Below are 23,095 nucleotides of genomic sequence, written 5' to 3' on the forward strand. Positions count from 1 at the left end.
TATTATTGTTGTTGTTATTATTATTATTGTTGTTGTATTATTGTTATTTATAATTTGTACAATTAACTTCCATGTGGTTCGATCCCAGTCTTACCGAGTTATTTATTACTTCGACACTCCTGCACTTGAGACAAGACATCAATTTTTTAGTCGTGTCATCTATTTTTATCCAAAACACCATAAACACCTTGATAAATTTATTTATGGTCTAAAAAACAAAAAAAACTCAAAAAACTAAAATAAATTTGAACCCAAAAACATTTTTGTTATCAAATCTATCTCATCAGGCAAGGAGAAGGAAAAAAACTCCTAGGTAAAATTACCCTTATTAAATGGAAGCCATTGATGTCAATTTTAACCTTTTTGGTTGAATAAACAATCGATTTCTCTCGCTAAGTTAGAATTCAACATCCTATCTCTCACTCATCTAATAAATAAAGGACAAAAAAATGAAGTATATATACTTTTGTATGAAATTAAATTTTGAATAACCAAAGAGACTAATCATCAATAAACCTAAAAAGATAGGGAATAAAAATAATTTTTTTGAATAAAAAGATTGAATCCACTATCTATATTACTTGGTTTTTCACTTTAATCCTCTTCTTTTCAATCCAACTTTTCTTACCTAGAAAACTTGCAACTAAAAACTAATTTGAGCTTGAAAACACCTAAATTATATTAAAATAATTTGAGAATTAAATTAATTTTTTTTAAACCGTAACTATTACAATCTACCGTAATTCGTGAGATATAAATAGTATTACTTGGTTTTTCACTTTAATCCTCTTATTTTCAATCCAACTTTTCTTACCCAGAAAACTTGTAACTAAAAGCTAATTTGAGCTTAAAAACACCTAAATTATACTAAAATAATTTGAGAATTAAATTAATTTTTTTTTTAAAACCGTAACTATTACAATCTACCGTAATTCGTGAGATATAAATAGTATTGGAAGCTACACCCCCCTGAGCCAAATTACGAAATGTGCACAAATCATGCCTTTAAAGGTAAAAGTTTATAATTCTAAGCTATTTGTTGACAGCCATGGGTGAGCCTGCAAAGTTTACTGAAGCATGGCACTCAAAGCCTTTCATAAGTGAAATATACATATCTTGGGATTGTTCAAGCAAAGAAGAAAGAGCACATTTCTAAGTAGAGTATGCTTTCACACGTACCGGAAATTGTATCAAACTACCATTTTATTTTGACTATCAACCTTTTTTGTTTTTTTAGCTTTGTAAAGTCTTATGTACTTATAAATTTTAGAATATAAAATATGGTTTTTGAAAGAATTGAGAAAAGATAAAAAAATGACTAAATTTCACAAGCATCGAGGTTTCAAGCAAAGAAGAAAGAGCACATTTCTGAGTAGAGTGTGCTTTCACACGTACAGGAAATTGTATCAAACTACTATTTTATTTTGACTATCAACCTTTTTTTTTTTTAGCTTTGTAAAGTCTTATGTACTTATAAATTTTAGAATATAAAATATAGTTTTTGAAAGAATTGAGAAAAGATAAAAAATGACTAAATTTCACAAGCATCGAGGTAATTTTCTCAATGTTTTTATACACAAAAGCTTATTTGTACAGTATTACTTCAAAAAAAGAGAGTCAAGTGCATGGACTTGGCCTTGCATATACATGAAAGCAGACTTTGTTTTTTTTTTTTTCTCTCTGGACCAGGCGTGCTGGCCTCATCTTTTTAGCTTACGTATTTGGCCTCTTGATTTTTTTCATCATAGAAATACACGACGAAAAAATAAATAAAAATCTAAAAATTTTAGGATTTTTTACAAAATTATATATAAAATTATTAGATTTTATGCAATATCTAATTCAAAAATATTATTTATAATATTAATAATAATATTAAACTTGCATTATTATCCAAGTTTAAGTACATTTAACTGCAATACCAGACCTGGAACCTTGTATATGAATCTAGTTATAATGTCATAAAAATTTGAAAATTAAAAAAATAAAAATAAAAAATTTAATTGAAAAAAAAAATAATAAAGCAAAACATTATTCCAATGAATAGTGCTTTGCAAGGAGGGGTACAGTAAAATCCTCTAATGAGATCACAATAATCTAATGAACAGTAAATAAAATAAATCATAAAGTTTAGTTCTTAATCAAATCGATATTAAAAGATAAAATTGAATTAATGTCATAAAAATTTGAAAATTAAAAAGAAAAAAATTCATATTATAAAATAAAATTAAAAAATTTAATTGAAATTCAAAAATATTATTTATAATATTAATATTAATATTAAATTTGCATTATCCAAGTTTAAGTAGATTTAACTGCAATACCAGACCTGGAACCTTGTATATGAATCTAGTTATAATGTCATAAAAATTTGAAAATTAAAAAAATAAAAATAAAAAATTTAATTGAAAAAAAAAATAATAAAGCAAAACATTATTCCAATGAATAGTGCTTTGCAAGGAGGGGTACAGTAAAATCCTCTAATGAGATCACAATAATCTAATGAACAGTAAATAAAATAAATCATAAAGTTTAGTTCTTAATCAAATCGATATTAAAAGATAAAATTGAATGAAAAAACTACTTAAAAAAAAGAAAAAAATCTAAATCAACTGGTTTAACCCATCAAATCAGGTTAACCCGTTAAACCTGAGATCTATGTTATGAGAGTGTGATAACTAAATAAAAAAATTTAATATTAATATACTAAATTAAACAAAAAAAAATTAATTAAAAAGAAAAAAATAATTGTATTCATTATAATAAAAATAATAATATTTTTAATATTAACAATAATATTAAACTTGCATTATCTAAGTTTAACTAGATTTGACTGCAATGCCAAGTTCAAGAGCCTTGAGTTTAGCTGCAACAACAGACTCAATAACCTTGAATGTGAGTATGACTGTAAGATCATATCATGAAAGTGTAATGACTAAATAAAAAAAAATTAATACTAAAAAATAAAATTAAATAGAGAAAGATTAATTGAAAAAAAAAAAGCAAAACATTATTCCAATTAATAGTGCTTTGCGAGGAGGGGTACAATAAAATCCTCTCATGAGATTATGATAATTTAATGACAAGTAAACAAAATAAATTATAAAGTTTAATTTTTAATCAAATCAATATTAAAAAATAACATTAGAAGAAAAACTAATTAAAAAAAATCTGAATCAACCTGCTAAACCAAGAAAAACTAATTAAAAAAATCTGAATCAACCTGCTAAACCAGGTTAATTCATCAAACTTGAAATCCATGTCATGAGAATGTGATAACTAAATATAAGAAAATTTGATATTAACAAACTAAATTAAACAAAAAAAACATAAATTTAAAAGGAAAAAAAACAAACAAAAAGGCAATAAAAAACCTATAACTAAAAGACATCTGCTTTTCACTATGAATTTATACAGTACAATTCATAGTGAAAGGTTTATATATTTTAGTTATAATTACAATATTAAAAGATGAAATTAAAAAGAAAAAACAAATAAAGAAAAAAAATCAACTTAGTTAACCTGCCAAATCAGGTTAACCAGTCAAACCTAAGATTTGTGTCATGAGAGTTGGATAACTAAATATAAAAAAATATTATTAATGAACTAAAATAAACAAAAAAAAAAAGATTAACTAAAAAAGAAAAAAAACATATAGGTAGAAAAAAATCATGAAAAAAAAGAAAAAAATATGAATTAACCGGGTTAACCAGTCAAACATGGAATCTATATCGTGAAAATTAGATAACTAAATAGAAAAAAAACTTAATATTAACAAACTAAATTAAAAAACAAATCAAAAACACAAAAAAAAATAATAAAGAAATCAACATTTTCACTATAGACTAAACAAATCAAAAACACAAAAAAAAATAAAGAAATCAACATTTTCACTATAGACTGCAATGTGCAGTTCACAGTAAAATGATGATGTCTTTTAGTTATAGTTAATTACAATATTAAAAGATAAGATTGGAAGAAAAAAAAAATCTAAATCAATTAGGTTAACCAACCAAATTAGGTTAACTAGTCAAACTTGAGATTTATCTTATGAGAGTATGATAACTAAATAGAAAAAAATTAATATTAATGAACTAAATTAAAAAAATTAATATTAATGAACTAAATTAAAAAAATTAATTAAAAATAAAAAAATGAAGGAAGAAAAACTTGTAGGAAGAAAAAAAAACTAATGAAAAAAAAGAAAAAAAAATGAACTAACTAGGTTAACCCGTCAAACATGGGATCCGTGTCACGAAAGTTTGATAACTAAATCTAAAAAAATTAATATTGACAAACTAAATTTAAAAAAAAATAATGAAAATGAAAAAAACAAAAAAAAATCTATTAAAAAAAGATTAATTTAAAAGAAAAAACAAAGAAAAAAACCTATAAGAAAAAAAAAACTAATGAAGAATTTTTTTTTAGTTAACTAGGTTAGCCCTTCAAACCAACCAGTCAAACCTAAATATTGTATCATAAAAGTTTGATAACTCAATAAAAAAAATTTACAGGTTAATTAGTTGGGTTAATCCATGAAACCCGTGATCCTTATCATGAAAGTTTTATAATTAAAAAGAAAAAAATTTCACATTAACAAACTAAATTAATTAAAAAGAAAAAAAAGGAAAAAAATCTACACGAAGAAAAAAATAATAAAGAAAAAGAAAAAAATCGAATTAACTAGGTTAACCTATCAAATCTGAGATTCGTGTCTTGAAAGTTTGACAACTAAATAGAAAAAAATTTAATATTAACAAACTATATTTCAAAAAATTAATCAAAAAGAAATAAAAGAAAGAAAAAAAAGCAAAAAAAAACTATTAAACAAAAAAGATTAATTTAAAAGAAAAAAACAAAGGAAAACAAATTAACCAACATGAAGAAAAAAAACTAATGAACAAAAAGAAAAAAATTAAATTAACTGAGTTAAACTATTAAACTTGAAATCTATATCATGAAAGTTTGATAACTCAATAAGAAAAAAAATTTCATGGGTTAATCCAAAATTAGCTGGGTTAACCTATCAAACCCGGGATCTATATCATTAAAGTTTGATAACTAAATAAAAAAAAATTAATATAAACAGACTAAATTAGACAAGAAAATTAATTAAAAAAACCATAAAAAATATCTAAGTTAACCTGTCAAACCTGAAATCTGTGTCATGAAAGTTTGATAATCAAATAAAAAAAATTAACATTAACAAACTATATATATATATAAACTAAAAATATCTGCATTTTCTTTGTGGACTCCACTTTCTAATCCATAGTAAAAGGTATAAAAAAATTTCAACGTTTTACTGTGGATTGTATTATGCAGTGCATAGTAAAACACTAAACCATTTTAGTTATAATTAATTATACAGGATTATTAATATGATATTTTAATTTTTTTATTTTTTTGATAATTATTAAATAATATTATAGGGTTTTTTTGAGAATGTTAACAATTGTTTTTCTAATTATTATGTATCTGATATGCTAAAAATATATTGTGAAAATAATTTTTATATTATTTAGATTTTTGACATGGTTTTATCATATTAGTTAATTGTTTTTCCCATTTAATCACACACAAAATACTGAAACGTTATATTGATATTTTATTTCAAACTTTGAGATCATAATAGTTTTTATTTAAATGCTTCTTGTAAAAAAGATGTTTTTGTTAAAACAATAAAGAAAAACATTGATAAGAAAATAGAGTTTATATTGAAAAAATAAATTTATCATCAATAATTTTATTTGTTGTCTTTTATGCAAATACCTATTATAATTATTTAATAAATAAAAAATAAATTACAAAAGCAGAGTTATTAAACCCGACGAGGTTCATGATCTAGTTTGCGTGTTGAGTGAGTTAACCTAATTTAATCTAAGTTAATCTTAAATATTGTTGTTTTTATAATTTTATAATAAAAAATAAATCAATATTGTCTTTTATTCTTTCTTATTTTAATTCAATTCGGGTTTTTACTAGGTTAATTAAGTTGCAAGTGCATCTGTCAAGTTGGATGGGCAACACTGAATCAACTCTTGTCCTGTTTACTTTTAAAATCGATTCCTCTTGTATTAACCCATTAGGTTTGGCTTAATAAAATTCTCAAGTTCTTTGTGGCGTGCATACTAGAAAACTAGAGATTGGAGAATGTTGATGAAATATTCCTTTAACATTTGAAAAAATCTATAAGTATAAGAAATCATTGATGAAATTGCTATCTCATTATTATTTTAACCTTACTTGACTTTAGATAAAAAGTGAAACAATGAAATGTCAAAAGATTAAATAAAATAATTTAAGAGAGTGAAATGAAAAGATAACACATTATATTAACCTAGATTAACACGTGGAATTTATAACCTAAATAATGGACATGATCATAATGAGTTAACCTAGTTAAATAATTTGTTTTTTTTCTTTTTCTTCCCATAATATCTTCCCATAATATCTTTCTAGTTGGCCATGATTCGATCCTCCTTGATCATAAATTGAATTAAATTTAAAACTCAATTTAAGAGTTATAAAAGAATTGAACACAAATTGAATTAAATTTAAAACTCAATTTAAGAATTATAAAAGAATTGAAGATGAAATTTAAAAAATATATCATATTGTATTAACTCTAGTCAACTTAAGTCTTGGACATGATCTCAATTAGGCATAATTTTTTCATGTTAAATGATAAAAAAAAGATGAAATTGCATTTTTTTTGTTTTAAATTAAATAAAAAAGATAATGACAATAAAAGGTTAAATTGCCTCTCTTTTTTTCCAAATTAAAAGGGAAAATGCATTAAACAATAAAAAAGCTCTGAATGTTGTGTTTTAACTTGTCAAAATCCGAATCCATGCCAAAGATCAAATGGAGTATAATTTCTTTTTTTTCTTAAATTCATTATGCACAAAACATAAAGAATATAAAAATTGCAAAAAAATAAAAAAATCTTGTTTACCAAAACAAAGAAAGTTTTGCTAGTTTCAGTGTAAAGAGAAAATTTATTGATTTCATATATTACAATCATCAAATTAGTTTATTTGGATGTCCACAGGTTTCATTCGAAGAAAATAGCTCGATGATAGTTATTTCATCACCAAGAAGTATTATTATCATTAATTTTATTGAAATCTTTTAGAGGATTGTGAAATTAAGATCATAAATCTAAAGAAAATAAATGTTTTAGATGCAATGAATTTAACAATATTAGTTTAGATAACCGAGGTTTAAACAAACACAATTATAAATTGTTTTTTAGATTATAAAATTAAGCTACGGATAACATGATTTTAGACAGTTTAGATCAACACTTATACAGTAAAAGTATTCAATAATTGTATGTTTTAATTAAAATTTTGAAATATTAGCATATAATAAATATTAAGTATTTTTTGAACTACTCAAAAAAATACACGTTAACTTTAAAGTTGTTTGAATATAATCAAACTATTGAGAACGTCATGAAAAATGACAAAAAATAAAATTAAAAATGATAGTTTTCTGATGGAACTTATCTTGTGCAAATATGCACTCAAAGCAACAACTACATAACATAATTTTCTCTTGCAACACACGAATACTACAACTTTAACTTTTCAATGCATTAAAAAAAAGTTTTAGATGAAGTCCAATGATACATCAACTTCAAGAGAAAATAAATAATATTTGAATCATATTTTACAAAGGCCTTCTAATTGAGTCACACGTACGTCTATATATATAATTTCGATGTTTACAAAGATTATTAAATTTATATATTAAATGGACCTGTTTTTTTAAATTATTTTATCATATAGATTTAGTTAATTATTAAATTATCATATTAATTCTAGGTTGGAATTGACATAAAATATTATTTAATTAAGATTATTAATTTATCAAGCTTATTTTGTAAAATCCAGAAATAATAAGATTACATCAAACTTCAATGAATTATAAAATTGGACCTTTGTTATTATTTTTTTATAAGGTAATTTTGGTTATTTTATTATGTTATCTTTGACTCTTTTAGAGAAGATGATTTATACCTTTTGATAAACTCTATTAATATGAAAAAAAGTCTTTAATTAAAAGATGAATAACATGTTTATTTATGTCTATATTTCTAATATTACCTAACATATATTAAAAAAGAGTCTCGAAAAATAAAAAAAATATTTGTAAAAACTATAATGATGATAAAGTTTTGTGGAACCTTAAATGAAATTTGTATTCATATTTGTATGTCATGTATTTGTGTTTTATATAAATGATTTTATTCAAATTTTATTCTTACATGGTATTTTATTGATTTTTTTTCCAAATATATTTCACATCTTAGATTTTTTGGTTGAAAAGAGAGGAGAGAATTGTTTCTAGGACTATGTTACTAATAGAGGACATTTTTATGTTTTCATCAAAATTTTAAATTGGCTTTGACTAGGAGTATAAATTGTCATGTTTTAAGAGATAGAGAAAAGTATTCCATTGCTCAAACCTTAAAAGGATGAGAGTAATTTTCTCAATAATATTTTTAAATCACCCTTAAACCTACATCTACATGGTACCTTATTGAAACTTTATTTTAACTATTAAAACTCTAAAAATGATAAAACAAATAGGTCCACAAAAGATAATAATTAAAATATAAAAAATAATAAAAGTACATCAAAATTTATTAAATTAGATCCTTGATTAGATATTTTGTTATCTTTTATATTATTTTTACATCTTTAAAAAAAGAATCATAAAAGTTTTGTTATTATGTTTTACAATCACTACTAAAAATTAAATAAAAAATTTATAAAAAAACTTGTTTGTGCTTTTATTTTTAAATCTATATCTACTACATATGACTAAAATGTAAAAAATAAATAAATAAAATTACTTTAAAATTCAATAAATTATTAAATCAGACCTTTGCTATAATTTTTTTATAAGGAATTCTTTGTTGTTTTCTTATTTTATCTTTGATTATTTTAAAGAAAATGATTTATACCTTTTTAAGATTCTTATTAATATAAAAAAAAGAGTTTTTTTAAATTAAAATATGACTACAATGTTTATTTGTGTCTATGTTTTTTAATATTACCTAACATATATTAAAAAGAAAGTCTTAAGAACAAGAATTTGTAAAAGCTATGTAATTATGATAAATTTTAGTGGAGGCTTAAATTTGCATTAATATGCATAATTATTTTATTCAAATTTTATTCTTACAATGGTATTTATTTGTCTTTTTTTAACTACTAATAATTACTCCTCATACAATCTTCAAATTCCTGGTGTGATTGCTAACATTTGTATAAAGAAGCACCATTCTCTGCTGACCTGAAGCTCAGCTTTCACTTATCAAAGTAGCTAATAAATGTCTTAAAACAATGAGGCAGACATTCAAATTCCAGTCCTTAAGCTATAAACCTCTTAATTCCCAGCTCTCCGCATACCAAATTTTTCACTTTTCCAGCTTCTCTAAATCATCTAAACCCTCCCATTCGAAGAAAACTCAAGAACCCCAATTGAAAGGCCATGCAGAAACTAAAACCATTAATTCACTCTTTAAAGAGATAACTGAGATCCTGGGTGCTGATGTTGTGATCCCAGATAGAACTCCATATGGGTTTTTTATACCAAGAGAAACCCATGTGGGAGATAACGAGATAAGTGGAGAATTCAAGTATAGCGAGGAAGGTGCTTGTGGAAATGCTGAACTGAATAATGGGTTGCAAAAGGAGGGGTCTTTGTTGGCTTTCGGAGATATAAAGGTGGGAGCTTTGAATGAAACCGACGTTAGTGCTTTAGTTCATGAGATTACTGGGATTGTTCGTGCAGAAAATTGCACAGCTTCAATGGAGGAAAGGCTAGATAAAGTGGGGTTTCAGTTAGAACCAGAGATTGTTGAGAAAGTATTGAAGAGGTGCTATAAAGTTCCACATTTAGCTTATAGATTCTTTAATTGGGTGAAGACGAAAGATGGGTTTTGTCATACAACGAAGACTTATAATACCATGTTGTATACAGCTGGGGAAGCCAGAGAGTTCTCGGTGTTGGATGTTTTACTGGAGGAGATGGAGAAGTGCTCTTGCGAAAGGGATATTAAGACTTGGACTATTCTTATTCGACAGTACGGGAAGGCAAAGTTGATAGGCAAAGCCTTGTTGGTCCTTGAGAAGATGAGAAAGTCTGGGTGTGAACCTGATGTAGAAGTTTATGAAGTGACGTTGCGTTCACTTTGTGATGCTGGAAAAGGCGAAGTCGCTTTGGAAATTTACAAGGAAATGGTGCAAAGGGAAATGGAACCTAACTTAAGTTTGTACAAGATGTTATTGAATTGCTTGGCAAAGTCAGGAGATGTTAGTGCTGTTCAATCGGTGGCTGATGACATGATTAGGGTCTCTCAGATTCCGGAGCATGATGTTCATGTTTGTGTCCTGAAGAGCTATTGCGTGGCTGGGAGAATTAGAGAAGCTTTAGAATTGATTCGTGATCTCAAGAATAAAGAAATACAGCTTGATTATGAATTTTCCGAGACCTTGGTGAAAGGACTAAGCAGGGCTAATAGGATTGCAGATGCTCTAGAAATTGTTGAAATTATGAAGAGAAAAGATTTTGTCGATGGGAAGGTTTATGGGATCATCATCAATGGGTACTTGAGGAGAAATGAACTTTCCAAGGCACTCGATTTGTTCCAGAGCATGAAAGAGTTTGGACATTTGCCTAATACTTCTACCTATACAGAGCTAATGCAACACCTCTTCAGATCAAATGAGTATCAGAAAGGCTGCGAGCTGTATGATGAGATGCTGGAAAGAGGAGTTGAGATAGACAGTGTAGCAATTATGGCCATTGTTGCAGGTCATGTTCGCCAAGACCATATATCTGAAGCATGGGAAGTGTTTGAGACAATGGAGGATAAGGGAATCAAGCCGACTTGGAAATCTTATTCAATATTTATCAAGGAGCTTTGCAAAGTTTTGAGAACAGATGAAATTATCAAGGTTTTGGGGAAAATGCAGGCTTCCAAGATGTTTATTTGTGATGAAATATTTGAGTGGGTTATATCTTGTATGGAGAGAAAGGGAGAGATGGACAACATTAGAAAAGTAAAGCAGATGCATAGAATCTGCAGACTTCATTCGCTAAATGATGAAGTAACTAGAAATGATTTGTCCAGGGAAGAGGAGCTCCATGTTGACTCGAACTGTAATGAATCAGTGCAAGGAAGGGTGGATTGGAACTCGGTGAAGCCACTTTCAAAGGCTTACGATGAGCAGGACTTGCAAGAAGTTCTGAGGATATTATCATCCTTGGAGGATTGGCCCATCATTCAAGATGCCCTGGAGAAATGCACCATTCAGTTCACACCAGAACTTGTTGCCGAGACCTTACGTAATTGCGGTATTCATGGAAATGCTGCATTGCATTTCTTTGCGTGGGTAGGAAAGCAAAATGGTTTTCGCCAAACTACAGAAACGTACAACATGGCGATGAAAGTTTCAGGTCGTGGGAAAGATTTCAAGCACATGAGAAGCCTCTTTTATGAAATGAGGAGAAGGGGCTTCTTAATACCACCAGATACATGGGCAATCATGATAATGCAATATGGTCGAACAGGTCTAACAGAGATTGCTCTTAAGATATTTGGTGAGATGAAAGCTAGCGGTTGTAATCCAAATGACAGCACTTACAAGTACTTGATAATTTGTCTTTGTGGAAGAAAAGGAAGAAAGGTTGATGAAGCCATTAAAATATTCCGGGAGATGATTCGTGCTGGACATGTCCCTGACAAAGAGCTGGTTGAAACGTACCTCTGCTGTTTATGTGAAGTTGGCAAATTGTTGGAAGCCAGAAAATCCGTAGACTCTCTTTGTAAAGCTGGTTTTACAGTTCCTGCTAGTTACTCCTTGTACATTAGAGCGCTTTGTCGAGCAGGAATGTTAGAAGAAGCTTTATCATTAGGAGAACAGGTTAGCACCGAGAAAACAACGTTGGATCGGTATACTCATGCAAGCCTTGTTCATGGCCTATTACAGAAGGGACGACTAGAAGAGGCTTTAGCTAAGGTGTACTCTATGAAGCAGGTAGGCATTAATCCAACCGTCCATGTTTACACATCCTTGATAGTTCATTTCTTCAGGGAAAAGCAGGCATCAAAAGCGTTGGAAATTTTCGAAAGCATGAAACAGGAGGGTTGTGAGCCAACAATAGTTACATATTCGGCATTGATTCGCGGTTACATGGACACAGAAAATGTCATTGAAGCTTGGAACGTCTTCCGTTCTCTCAAAATGAAAGGGCCTGCGCCTGATTTTAAGACTTATTCAATGTTTATTAGCTGTCTATGCAGGGCAGGAAAATCTGAAGAAGCACTGCAGCTTCTGTCAGATATGGTGGATAATGGGATTGTTCCCAGCAATGTTAATTTTAGAACTGTTTTCTTTGGGCTAAACAGAGAAGGCAAGCAAAGTTTAGCTCAAACTGTATTGCAAAAGAAGTGGGCTTTAACCAGTAACCGTAAATTTTCTTAACATAATAAATCTGATTCTCTCTTCTCTTGTGTTCATCGCAATGTTTTACATTTTCTTCATCTCTTCTTAATGAGAAAAACAAAGCGACTTGTCGTTTTCTCATGCTTCTAAACAATATGGCCCTCGGATAGAAGCAAAAACCGAAACGGTCGAGGTGATATGTGTCTATCAAAAAACCAACTTCTTGTTGTCACCCGTATGATAGTGACAAAGCAGCACCGTGCTACTCAGGTAGGTCTAGAATCTCCACCGAAAACAAACACGATGCACGAAACCTAACACCCCGCCCAAACTCTGTATACAAATACAAATCTAGATTGTACTGTACATGAACGAAGAAGGCATAGCAAGCAGTGACAACAGGGGACAGACAATGGGGTGGGTGTGGAAAGACGACGACGACGACGACTACTTTGAAAATAACCCTAATTATTATTCTTCTTCTTCTGGTGAGGTTTGTCCCACGAGGACTTTGGTGATCAGGTCGCAGTGCAAAAGGACCTAAGAGGTCCATCGTGGCTGCCTCGGAAAGTAAGTTATTTTAGATTTTTGTTATTTATATTTTGGTTTCTGTTTGGTTTCCTAGAAAAAGAAATGGTGATGATTGATTTAACTTTTTAATGATTGATTGTGAAGATGGAGTGGCCATTTCCTCTGTTACACTTGGCTTAACAAGGTTGAAAAAATGAAAGAAACAGAGAATAAGAGACTGAGATTTTTGAAGAATGAATTCTTATTATTAGGATATACGTCAATTGCTTCCTCTTTTTATATCCGCCTGTCATGCATTACATGTTTACTAACAATTAACAACTAAATGATTCTAACTTACAATTAACAACTAACTGATTTTAACTAATTCCACCATGACATGCATTCTCTTACTGCTAACAAAATAATCTATTAACCGTTATTATTCCAGCTGTAACAATACCCTCTCCTTGAATGCTTTCTTATCCACAAGAATATTCAATTAAAATGCTTTAAAAATTGCTTGGGAATTTGGGAACGGCTTCTGTAGATCAGACAGATCCTTCCAAGTCGCATCTTCTGGATACAGTTAAGACCATTGAACCGAAACTGTTGTGGCTGCTCCATTACCTTTCTTCATCAACTTCTTGTCCATTATGGCTAAAGGCATGATTTGCATCCGCCCCTTCTTATATGATACTGACAGCTTGGACGATATTATAGTTGCATCTCCAATCTTCTTTTTTAGTAAGGACACGTGAAATACAGGATAAATCAAGCTTCCCTTTGGAAGCTTTAACTCATAAGCTACTGTCCCAATCCTTTTACTGATTTGAAAAGAACCATAATACTTGGGGTTGAGCTTGAGGTTTTTTCTGACGGCTACACTGTTTTCTTATCAGCAATTTGCTTCATCCTGTTCCTTGTTATTTCCAGCTACTTCTTCAGTGTGTGATTTATATTGGCCCTTTTATGTAGTATTGCTTCCACTGCAGCTACTGTAGTAAATTCCCTCTCTGTTCTTTTCTTATCAGTAATTTGCTTCATCCTATTCCTTGTTGTTTCCAGCTACTTCTTCAATAAGAGACTGAGATTTTTGAAGAATGAATTTTTATTATTAGGATATACCTCAATTGCTTCCTCTTTTTATATCCGCCTGTCATGCATTACATATTACATGTTTACTAACAATTAACAACTAACTGATTCTAACTAACAATTAACAACTAATTGATTTTAACTAATTCTACCATGACATGTATTCTCTTACTGCTAATAAAATAATCTATTAACCGTTATTATTCCAGCTGTAACAATACCCTCTCCTTGAATGTTTTCTTGTCCACAAGAATGTTCAATTAAGATGTTTTAAAAATTGCTTGGGAATTTGGGAATTGCTTTTGTAGATCAAACAGATCCTCCCAAGTCACATCTTCTGGATACAGTTAAAACCATTGAACCAAAACTGTAGTGGCTGCTCCATTACCTTTCTTCATCAACTTCCTGTCCATTATGGCTAAAGGCATGATTTGCATCCGCCCCTTCTTATATGATACTGACAGCTTGGACGATATTATAGTTGCATCTCCAATCTTCTTTTTTAGTAAGGACACGTGAAATACAGGATAAATCAAGCTTCCCTCTGGAAGCTTTAACTCATAAGCTACTGTCCCAATCCTTTTACTGATTTGAAAAGAACCATAATACTTGGGGTTGAGCTTGAGGTTTTTTCTGACGGCTACACTGTTTTCTTATCAGCAATTTGCTTCATCCTGTTCCTTGTTATTTCCAGCTACTTCTTCAGTGTGTGATTTATATTGGCCCTTTTATGTAGTATTGCTTCCACTGCAGCTACTGTAGTAAATTCCCTCTCTGTTCTTTTCTTATCAGTAATTTGCTTCATCCTATTCCTTGTTGTTTCATTTGCTTCATCCTGTTCCTTGTTGTTTCCAGCTACTTCTTCAGTGTGTGATCCATGTTGGCCCTTTTCTGTCGTACTGCTTCCACTGCAGCTACTGGAGTATGTTCTTGCGTTAACCATTTCCTTTGAAGGGGAGCATAACCATACAGTGCTTGGAAAAGGGCTCATGCCCAAGGTTGAATGGTGGCTTGAATTATACCACCACTATGCCAATGATAGCCATTGAAACCATTGTTTAGGCTGATGTATGGTTGTGCATCGAAGATAGTTTTCTAAACATTGGTTCACCCTCTTGGTCTGCCTATCCGTTTGTGGATGGTAGACGGGGATCATCAACAACCTAACCCCTAACTTCTTGAAAAGTTCCTTCCAAAACACACTGGTGAAAATTTTATACTGTCAGTAACAATCACAGTAGGTAATCCATGGAATTTATAACTTCCAAAACACACTGGTGAAAATTTTATCCTGTCAGTAACAATCATAGCAGGTAATCCATGGAATTTATAGAAGTGATCTAAGAACAATTGTACAATGTCTTGTGCTGCGAATGGATGTGTGAGTGCGATGAAGTACCTATATTTAATGAACCTAGCCACCACTACCAGGATAGCATTCCTTCTTTTTGAACTTGGTAATCCCTTTATAAAAGCCATGGTCACAGCCTTTCATGTACCTTCAAGCACTGGCAGTGGCTGTAATAGTCCAAGATATGTCATTCTTTCCACTTTAGCCTACCTATACCCATTACATTCTTCCATTATTTTTTTAACCATAACTTTCATCCCATACTAGTGGAAGTTTGTTTTCAGCCTTCTGTAGGTATTCTGAATGCCAGCATGTCCCCCAACATATGAATCATGAATAGATTTTACTAGTTAAGCTCTGAGATGCCCTCCCTATCTAACTACTATCCTGCCCTTGTATCGCAAGATTCCTTCTTTGTATGTAAAGTCAGGTTCCCCTGCTGCACCTGTTAGATTGTTGAGAATAATAGCTTGTAGCTTGCAGTCCTTTTCATAGGATGCATAAACATCTTCATACCATGCATGAAATATATTGGTGATAACTGCCAAGACTCCATTCTCCTTAGCAAATAGGTCACTACTGCCTTTTCTAGATAAGGCGTTAGCCACAATGTTCTCTCATCCTTTCCTGTATAACATCTTATACCTCAATCCCAGCAATTTTGTCAGGCCCTTCTTTTGAATTGGAGTATGAATTTTCTGATCCAACAAATATTTCAGGCTTTCATGATCAGTTTGTATGATGAATTGTTCTTGTTCTAGGTAGTGCCTCCATTTCTCTACAGCCATAAGAATAGTCAGATACTATTTTTCATAGATGAATAATCCCAAGTGCTTCAAACTTAAGGATTTGCTGAAATAGGCTACTAGTTTTCCCTCTTGGCTTTGCACAGCTCCCAAGCCGCAATCACAGGCATTGGTTTCCAACATAAATAGCTTGGAGAAGTCAGGTAATGTGAGGACTGGGGCCTCATGCAAGGTTTGTTTCAAAACTGTGAACACCTGTTGAGCTTGTATACTCCAGCCATAACTGTTTTTTTTAGCAGGTCAGTAAGGGGTTTGCTAATGATTCCAAAATGTTGAATGAATTTCCTATAATAACCAGCCAACCTAAGGAACCCTCTCAATTCCTTCAAGGTTTGTGGAGTGGGTCAATTGGCTACAACCTCAATATTTTTCCTATCTGTGGGCACTCCTGTGATGGAAATCATATGCCCCAAGTATTCTACCTATTGTTCCCAAAGGCATACTTGGATTTCTTGACAAATAATTGGTTAGCTTGTAATGTTTCCAACACTTGCCTTAGGTGAGCAAGGTGCAACTCAAAGGTCGAGTTGTAAATAAGGATGTCATCAAAGAAGACCATTACGAATTTTCACAAGAAGGGTTCCAGAATGTTATTCATCAATGCTTGGAAGGTGGTTGGGGCATTTGTGAGGCCAAAAGGCATGACTTTAAACTCGTAATGCCTATGGTGCGTCATAAATGTTGTTTCTTCAATGTCCTCCCCATGCATTCTAACTTGGTGATATCCTAATCGCAGGTCTGGCTTGGAGAACAACTTAGAACAATGCAGCTCATCAAGGAGATCATCTATAAGAGGAATATGGAATTTGTTTCTGATGGTTTGCTCATTAAGCTATCGATAATCTATGCAGAATCGCCATGTGTTATCTTTTTTTTTTACAAGCAAAACTGGAGAGGCAAACAGACTAACACTATGCTGTATCACTATATTGGTAAGCATTTCCTTAACAAAGTTTTTTATTTCACCCTTCTAGATGAATGAACTTTTGTATGGTCGAATGTTGATAGCCTGGAACTAGTTTTCAGTAAGATTTTATGATCAAACCTCATTGCCGATGATAAAGTTTGTGGCTCTTCAAAAAGTCCTACAAATTTCTTTAACAAGGATTCAATTTCCACCACAGCCTTGGTTGGCTTTTCTTCCCTTTTCACATTCATAGCAAAAAACTGACCAATTACCTTTATAGTCACAGCTTTGAAGCTGCTCTGCTCCTTAATTACTGTTATCGTGTGTAAGTCAGAATTATGCATTATTCCCTTTAGCTCGATCATTCTATCATTTTTTTGGAATGACAACCACAGCTTGATGAAATCAAAAAGCACTGGAGAATACTGTTTCAGCCAATCCATACTAAGAACTATATCATGCCTGCCTAATTTCAATACCCTCAGGTTAGGCTTGAACTCGTAGCCCTATAGGGACCAAGTAAATCCAGGGCTCTACATCTCACATAACATAACGTTTCCATTAGCCACATTGATTAATAGTAACGTGGTTTTACTTTTGGCAACATTTAACTCTGTAATTGTCTTCATTAATGAAGCTGTGGGTACTCCCACTATCTATGAGAATTATAAGGTCCTTGTCTTGACAGTTTCCCTTAATCCTGATAGTATTGTCGGTATCATTTTCTGCCAATGCATTTAGTGATAATCTGAATTCATCTATCGAGCTCCTTTCTTTGCATTCATCTTGTATTGTGTCTTCTAGTTCCTTGATTTCCTCTTCCTCTTCTTCCTCTACTCCTTTAATCATATGTAAACCTTTAGTACTGCATCTATGCCCTGGAGTGTACTTGTCTCCACACTTGAAACACTATCCCAGCCTCTTTTTCTGCTTAAATTGGCTATCTGAGTGAGGTCTTGTCCCTTCCATCTGATTTGGATTAAAGAAAGTGGCTGGAGCATTATCAGCCATTCTTCCATTATTGAATATAATGCCACTGCGTTGCACTGGTCTAGACCTCCTAGTTAGTGCATTGTTAGACTCTTCCTACCACTTAGCTTGTTCAAATGTCATTAGCACATTTGCAGGTTTCAAGATTTTCAGTATTGATTTGATATCCTCCTTCAGCCCACTAATGAAGCTAGAAACGTAATAGGATTCTGCCATGGATGGATTCAAAGCACTCATTAATGATCTTAACTCCTCAAATTGCTCTATGTAATAATCCATACTCTTATCTTGGATCAGTTTGTTGAATTCTTCCACACTATCCTCTCTGTTGCCAACCCGTCTGCAAAGAATCTATGCAAATTCTTCCTAATCCATCCAAGATTCATTCTCCCTTACTAATCCTTCAAACCAAACATTTGTCTTGCCTTCTAAGCACTAGGAGACCACTTCTACCTACTGATGTGCAGGTATCGTGTTCAGCTTGAAATACTTTCTGTATTTTCACAACCAACCCCGAGGATTCTCTCATTTGAATGTTGGCATCTCCGCCCTTGGTAATGGTATGTTGTACCCCATCTTATGAAGTTTTTTCCTCATCATTTGTTCACCTCTGAACTAATTCCCGTGTTCTAGAGCGATTCTCTCGGCCGAAACTAGCATTCTTGTTTCTTTATCAGTGCCTAGGGCAATCAAAATGCCTCCTAAACTAGTTCTAATGTCTCTTCTCACTAGTTAAGAAGCAATGAATTGTTAGAACTGTATGGATATTGTTTCCATATATAGAATCAGCTAATCAATCTTGGTGCCTTGTTCCATCCAATGTTCCTCACTCTCAGTCATAGATTCTTTTGCCATTCTAGGTGATGACTCTGTAGTTGAGTCTCCAACTTTTTGCAATTTTCGTTCACCACCTTGAGTTTGTTGCTTTCTGCCATGCTCTGATACCAATTGTTAAGCTTGTCTTAACAAGATTGAAAAAAATAAAAGAAACAGAGAAAAAGAGACTGAGATTTTTGAAGAATGAATTCTTATTATTACTTTACGTGGGATATAAACCAACTGCTTCCCTTTTTTATACCTGCTTGTCATGTATACGTGGGATATAAACCAACTGCTTCCCTGTTTTATACCTGCTTGTCATGTATTACATGTTTACTAACAATTAACAGCTAACTAATTCTAACTAACTCCACGTGCCATGCATTCTGTTACTGCTAACAGAATAATCCTGTAACCATTATTATTCCAGCTGCAACATCCTTATTTATGCTGTTATAGATGATGGAGAGGAATTTTTTTCCCCTCTTATTTTGAAAGAGTTTTGATTATAGATACTGAAAGTCTTGGATGTCATTAGCTTCAAATAAAATGCTTCAATTTCCAACCAATAGCTTCTTTTCCTATGGAATAAACAACGGTGGTGTTTAAGGGATAAATTCTGATAAATTGGTGGTGAAGAAGGATTAGCTTAACGGTAGAGCATTAATGCTCAATTTTAGTTATGCAATGAGAGGAAAGGCCTTACCTTGAACTCACTCATTTCCGAGTATATCTGAATAACTATAAGACTTGAAAAATGGTTTTAGTTTTATAGAGGACGATAGAATTATTGTTCCTATATGAAAATGTGGATTTGCTTTTGTCCTAGTTTTTCTGTCATTAGAAATTGTTCAGAGTGTCTCCTCCAAGATGCATGAATTATATAAAATGCTCATACATCTGGGCAGCTATCCATCTAAGGATTCAGGTTAAGCGGTGGCTTTAGGTTCATGGATGCTTTATGGTATAAAACATGGGCGGTGAAGCATATGAAGCAGTCACTGAGGTAGTGAATAACTAATATACAAGAGTAGCAAGGGAGGAGATAAATTTTGGAATAAACACTGTAACCCGAGCCTTGTTCCGATTTGACTCCCGAGTCGTGTTATAAAAGTATGATAACAACTATTTTTATTTATATATCGACCCTTTTTATTTGTGACTCAGGTCTTGTCCCGAGTTGACTCTCAAATTAAGTTTTAAAACTATAAAAATTACCATTTCTATCCTTACTTTGACCTTGTTCAATGGTCAGCCCAACCTGTAATTTGAGATTTGTCTTGGGTTGATCTCCCGAGTTAGATTTGAAAACTACAATAATAATTATTTTTATTATTACTTGTTTTGGTTAGATAATTTTAGAATTAAGAGTTTTTTACAACGATATTTTAAAAATAAAAAATAGCAAATATTATCTTGAAAACATGTCCTATATATACCTCATGTTATGGAAGTGCATAAATTCACTTAAAAAATATTATAGAGATAAATTTTTTTGTGCATAAATTCACTTAAAAAATATTATAAATATTATAGAGATAAATTTTTATATATATATTTATCTTTGTCTCTTCAACTAAATATATTTATATCTTTATTATTTTTATCTTTTCTATCTCACACATTATTCTAATGAAAAGATTTTGATCGAAAAGTTTTTCTAACAAATATATAATTTTTGAATTTTTTTAATAAATATTTAATAAAAACTTAATATGAGATATGTCTATTTATATCTTCTTTAAAATACTTGTGTTATTTGGTATTTGTAATAAAAAGAAATAATTTTAGTGACAAAAATAATTTTTGAATTAAGAGCAAAATACTTATTCTAAACATGGAATTATAATAGATCATAAATTAAATTTAAATATATTTATAATTTGATTCTAAACACTGTGTTAATTCATGTATGGTCTTCATGCTTTGCGCTGGGAATATGGTTGTTATGTTTCTGTTCACACATGGGATTTATGAAAGTACGCAATCTTCTTTTCCCTTGATTTCATGTACATAAAAATGTATTGTTTAAAAATATATTAAAATTTTATTTTTTAATAATAATATATTAAATTATCTGAAAACATAAAAAAAATGGTTATTTTTTAAATTATATTTTGTTTAAAAATATATTGCTGATTTTTAAATTATATCATTTGATTGCAATGACTGTTTAGGAGATGCTAATTCCTAAGCATCGATTTATTGCTGACCAATGGAGGACTATCACATCAAGTTAGGAGTAAAATCTGATCATAGATTTTGACCGGCATCTTCTGCGCATCTTTTTTTATTATAGATGCGTCAACCATAATTAATCTCATAATTTATTAAACATTCTGCAAATTCAGTAGATATATAAGATATTATAGGTATAACAAGCATGTATATAAAGACTCGAATCCAAGTATAATGGAAGGAGACAAATCCTTTTCATCGCTAGGCCAAGACCCTCAATACACATTTTTATTGAAATCAATTTAGTGGTTCGACTGAAAAAATAATGTTTTATCAGAGCTTTTTTGTATGTATGTAAAATCTGATCATAGATTTTGACCGGCGTCTTCTGCGTATTTTTTTTTGTTATAAATGTGAGAATCATAACTAATCTCGTAGTTTACTGAACATCTGCAAATCTAATAGATATATAAAACATTGCAAGTATAACAAGCATATATATAAAGACTTGAATCCAAGTATAGTGGAAGGAAACAAACCCCTTTCATCGTTAGGCCAAGACCTTCAATACACATCGTTATTTAAATCAATTTAGTGGTTCGACTGAAAAAATAATGTTTTTTCAGAGCTTTTTTGTATGTATTTTTTTAAAAAAAATTAACTTTTATTTTTATTTTTTAAATTATTTTGATATACTAATATCAAAAATAATTTTAAAAATATATTATTTTAATAAAATATACTTTAAAATTAACAATTATTACAATATCAAATACAGCTGAAAGGAAACAAAGCAAAAATCTATTAGCTTCATTTATGATAATGTGGATAATAAATATTTGGAGTGCATATGGAGTCCAAGACCATTTCTACGTGAGTAGTGTTATATTTAATGATTTTTTTTATTTTATTTTATTGAACAGATTCAATGACAGTATTGGTAATTTAATTTAAATTTTTAATCATTTACTTTATGCTTCTATTCATTATTAATTAATAAAAATGTTTTTCGTTATTTATGTGCATCCTCCTAAGATTACCTTAAAAAATAGGTCAAAAGGTCAAAGCCTCCACATGAGAAAAACTAATGTGGATGCTGTAAGGTCATTGAATTGATTATTCTTCTCCTTTTTTTTTTAATATATAGTATTTAAGTATGTATTTAGAATTATAATACAGTTATGATTAAAAATATATTAAAATAATATTTTTTATTTTTTAAAAATTATTTTAATATTAATACATCAAATCAATCTAAAAATATAAAAAAATTTAATAAAAAAAATTTAAAATTGAAGAAAAGCGGTACATCTTTTATAAAAGTGTTGTGGAGTTTTTTTTTTTTCAAAATATTTTTTAAAAATATAAATTAAAATCATTTAAAAAAATATTTATCGAAGCTTGTTTTAAATCACCTCATCTTCCGCTCATTAATGATGGAGAGACTGACCGGTAAGTCAAGCAACAAGCCAAACTTACGCGGTAAGTAACATGAGGGGATGCATTGTTTGTCCTCTCATCTCATTTTCTATACCATAATCAAGTCGTCTATCATGACAGGTTTTGGACTCAGTAAAGATAAATTTTGTCAATATTAGATTTTCTTCGTTAAAGTGGTCAATTTATTTATCAAATAAGTAAAATATGTGGGATCAGCAGAGTACTACCATCACCAGCTGGCTGCCGGCCGGCGACAATCCCAGCCTCACTCAAATCCAGACTGTCCAGCTGCACAGGGCCCTTCTACAAAAACAAGAAGCACTTTCACCAGATTTTCCAAGAAGTTGAAAACCCTAGGACAAATTTCCAAAAATAAATAAAATAAAAGGAGAATTGAGAAACATATAAATCTCAACCATCAATTTCAGAATGGACCCACCATCTCAAAATTCAAACTGTACTGTAGACTACACTAATGCATTGAACGCGATATTTTATGCTCAGGACGCAAATTTTGAAAGTTTCCAAC

General features: G+C 30.5%; 1 protein-coding gene across 1 annotated transcript; it reads left to right on the forward strand.

The window, feature by feature from the left end:
- The first annotated feature begins 9,248 nt into the window (after positions 1-9,248).
- On the forward strand, positions 9,249-12,541 carry LOC105141057 (Pentatricopeptide repeat (PPR) superfamily protein). Its single transcript, XM_011048150.1, has one exon. It carries the CDS (start codon positions 9,360-9,362, stop codon positions 12,504-12,506), a length of 3,147 nt encoding a protein of 1,048 aa, XP_011046452.1. The 5' UTR covers positions 9,249-9,359; the 3' UTR covers positions 12,507-12,541.
- Positions 12,542-23,095: the final 10,554 nt, after the last annotated feature.

This window comes from Populus euphratica, unplaced genomic scaffold, assembly GCF_000495115.2.
Source record: "Populus euphratica unplaced genomic scaffold, PopEup_1.0 scaffold131.1, whole genome shotgun sequence".
NCBI lineage: Eukaryota > Viridiplantae > Streptophyta > Magnoliopsida > Malpighiales > Salicaceae > Populus > Populus euphratica.

Coding starts and splice junctions, on each gene's coding strand:
- LOC105141057 (XM_011048150.1), top strand. CDS start 9,360: ATGAGGCAGACATTCAAATTCCAGTCCTTAAGCTATAAACCTCTTAAT.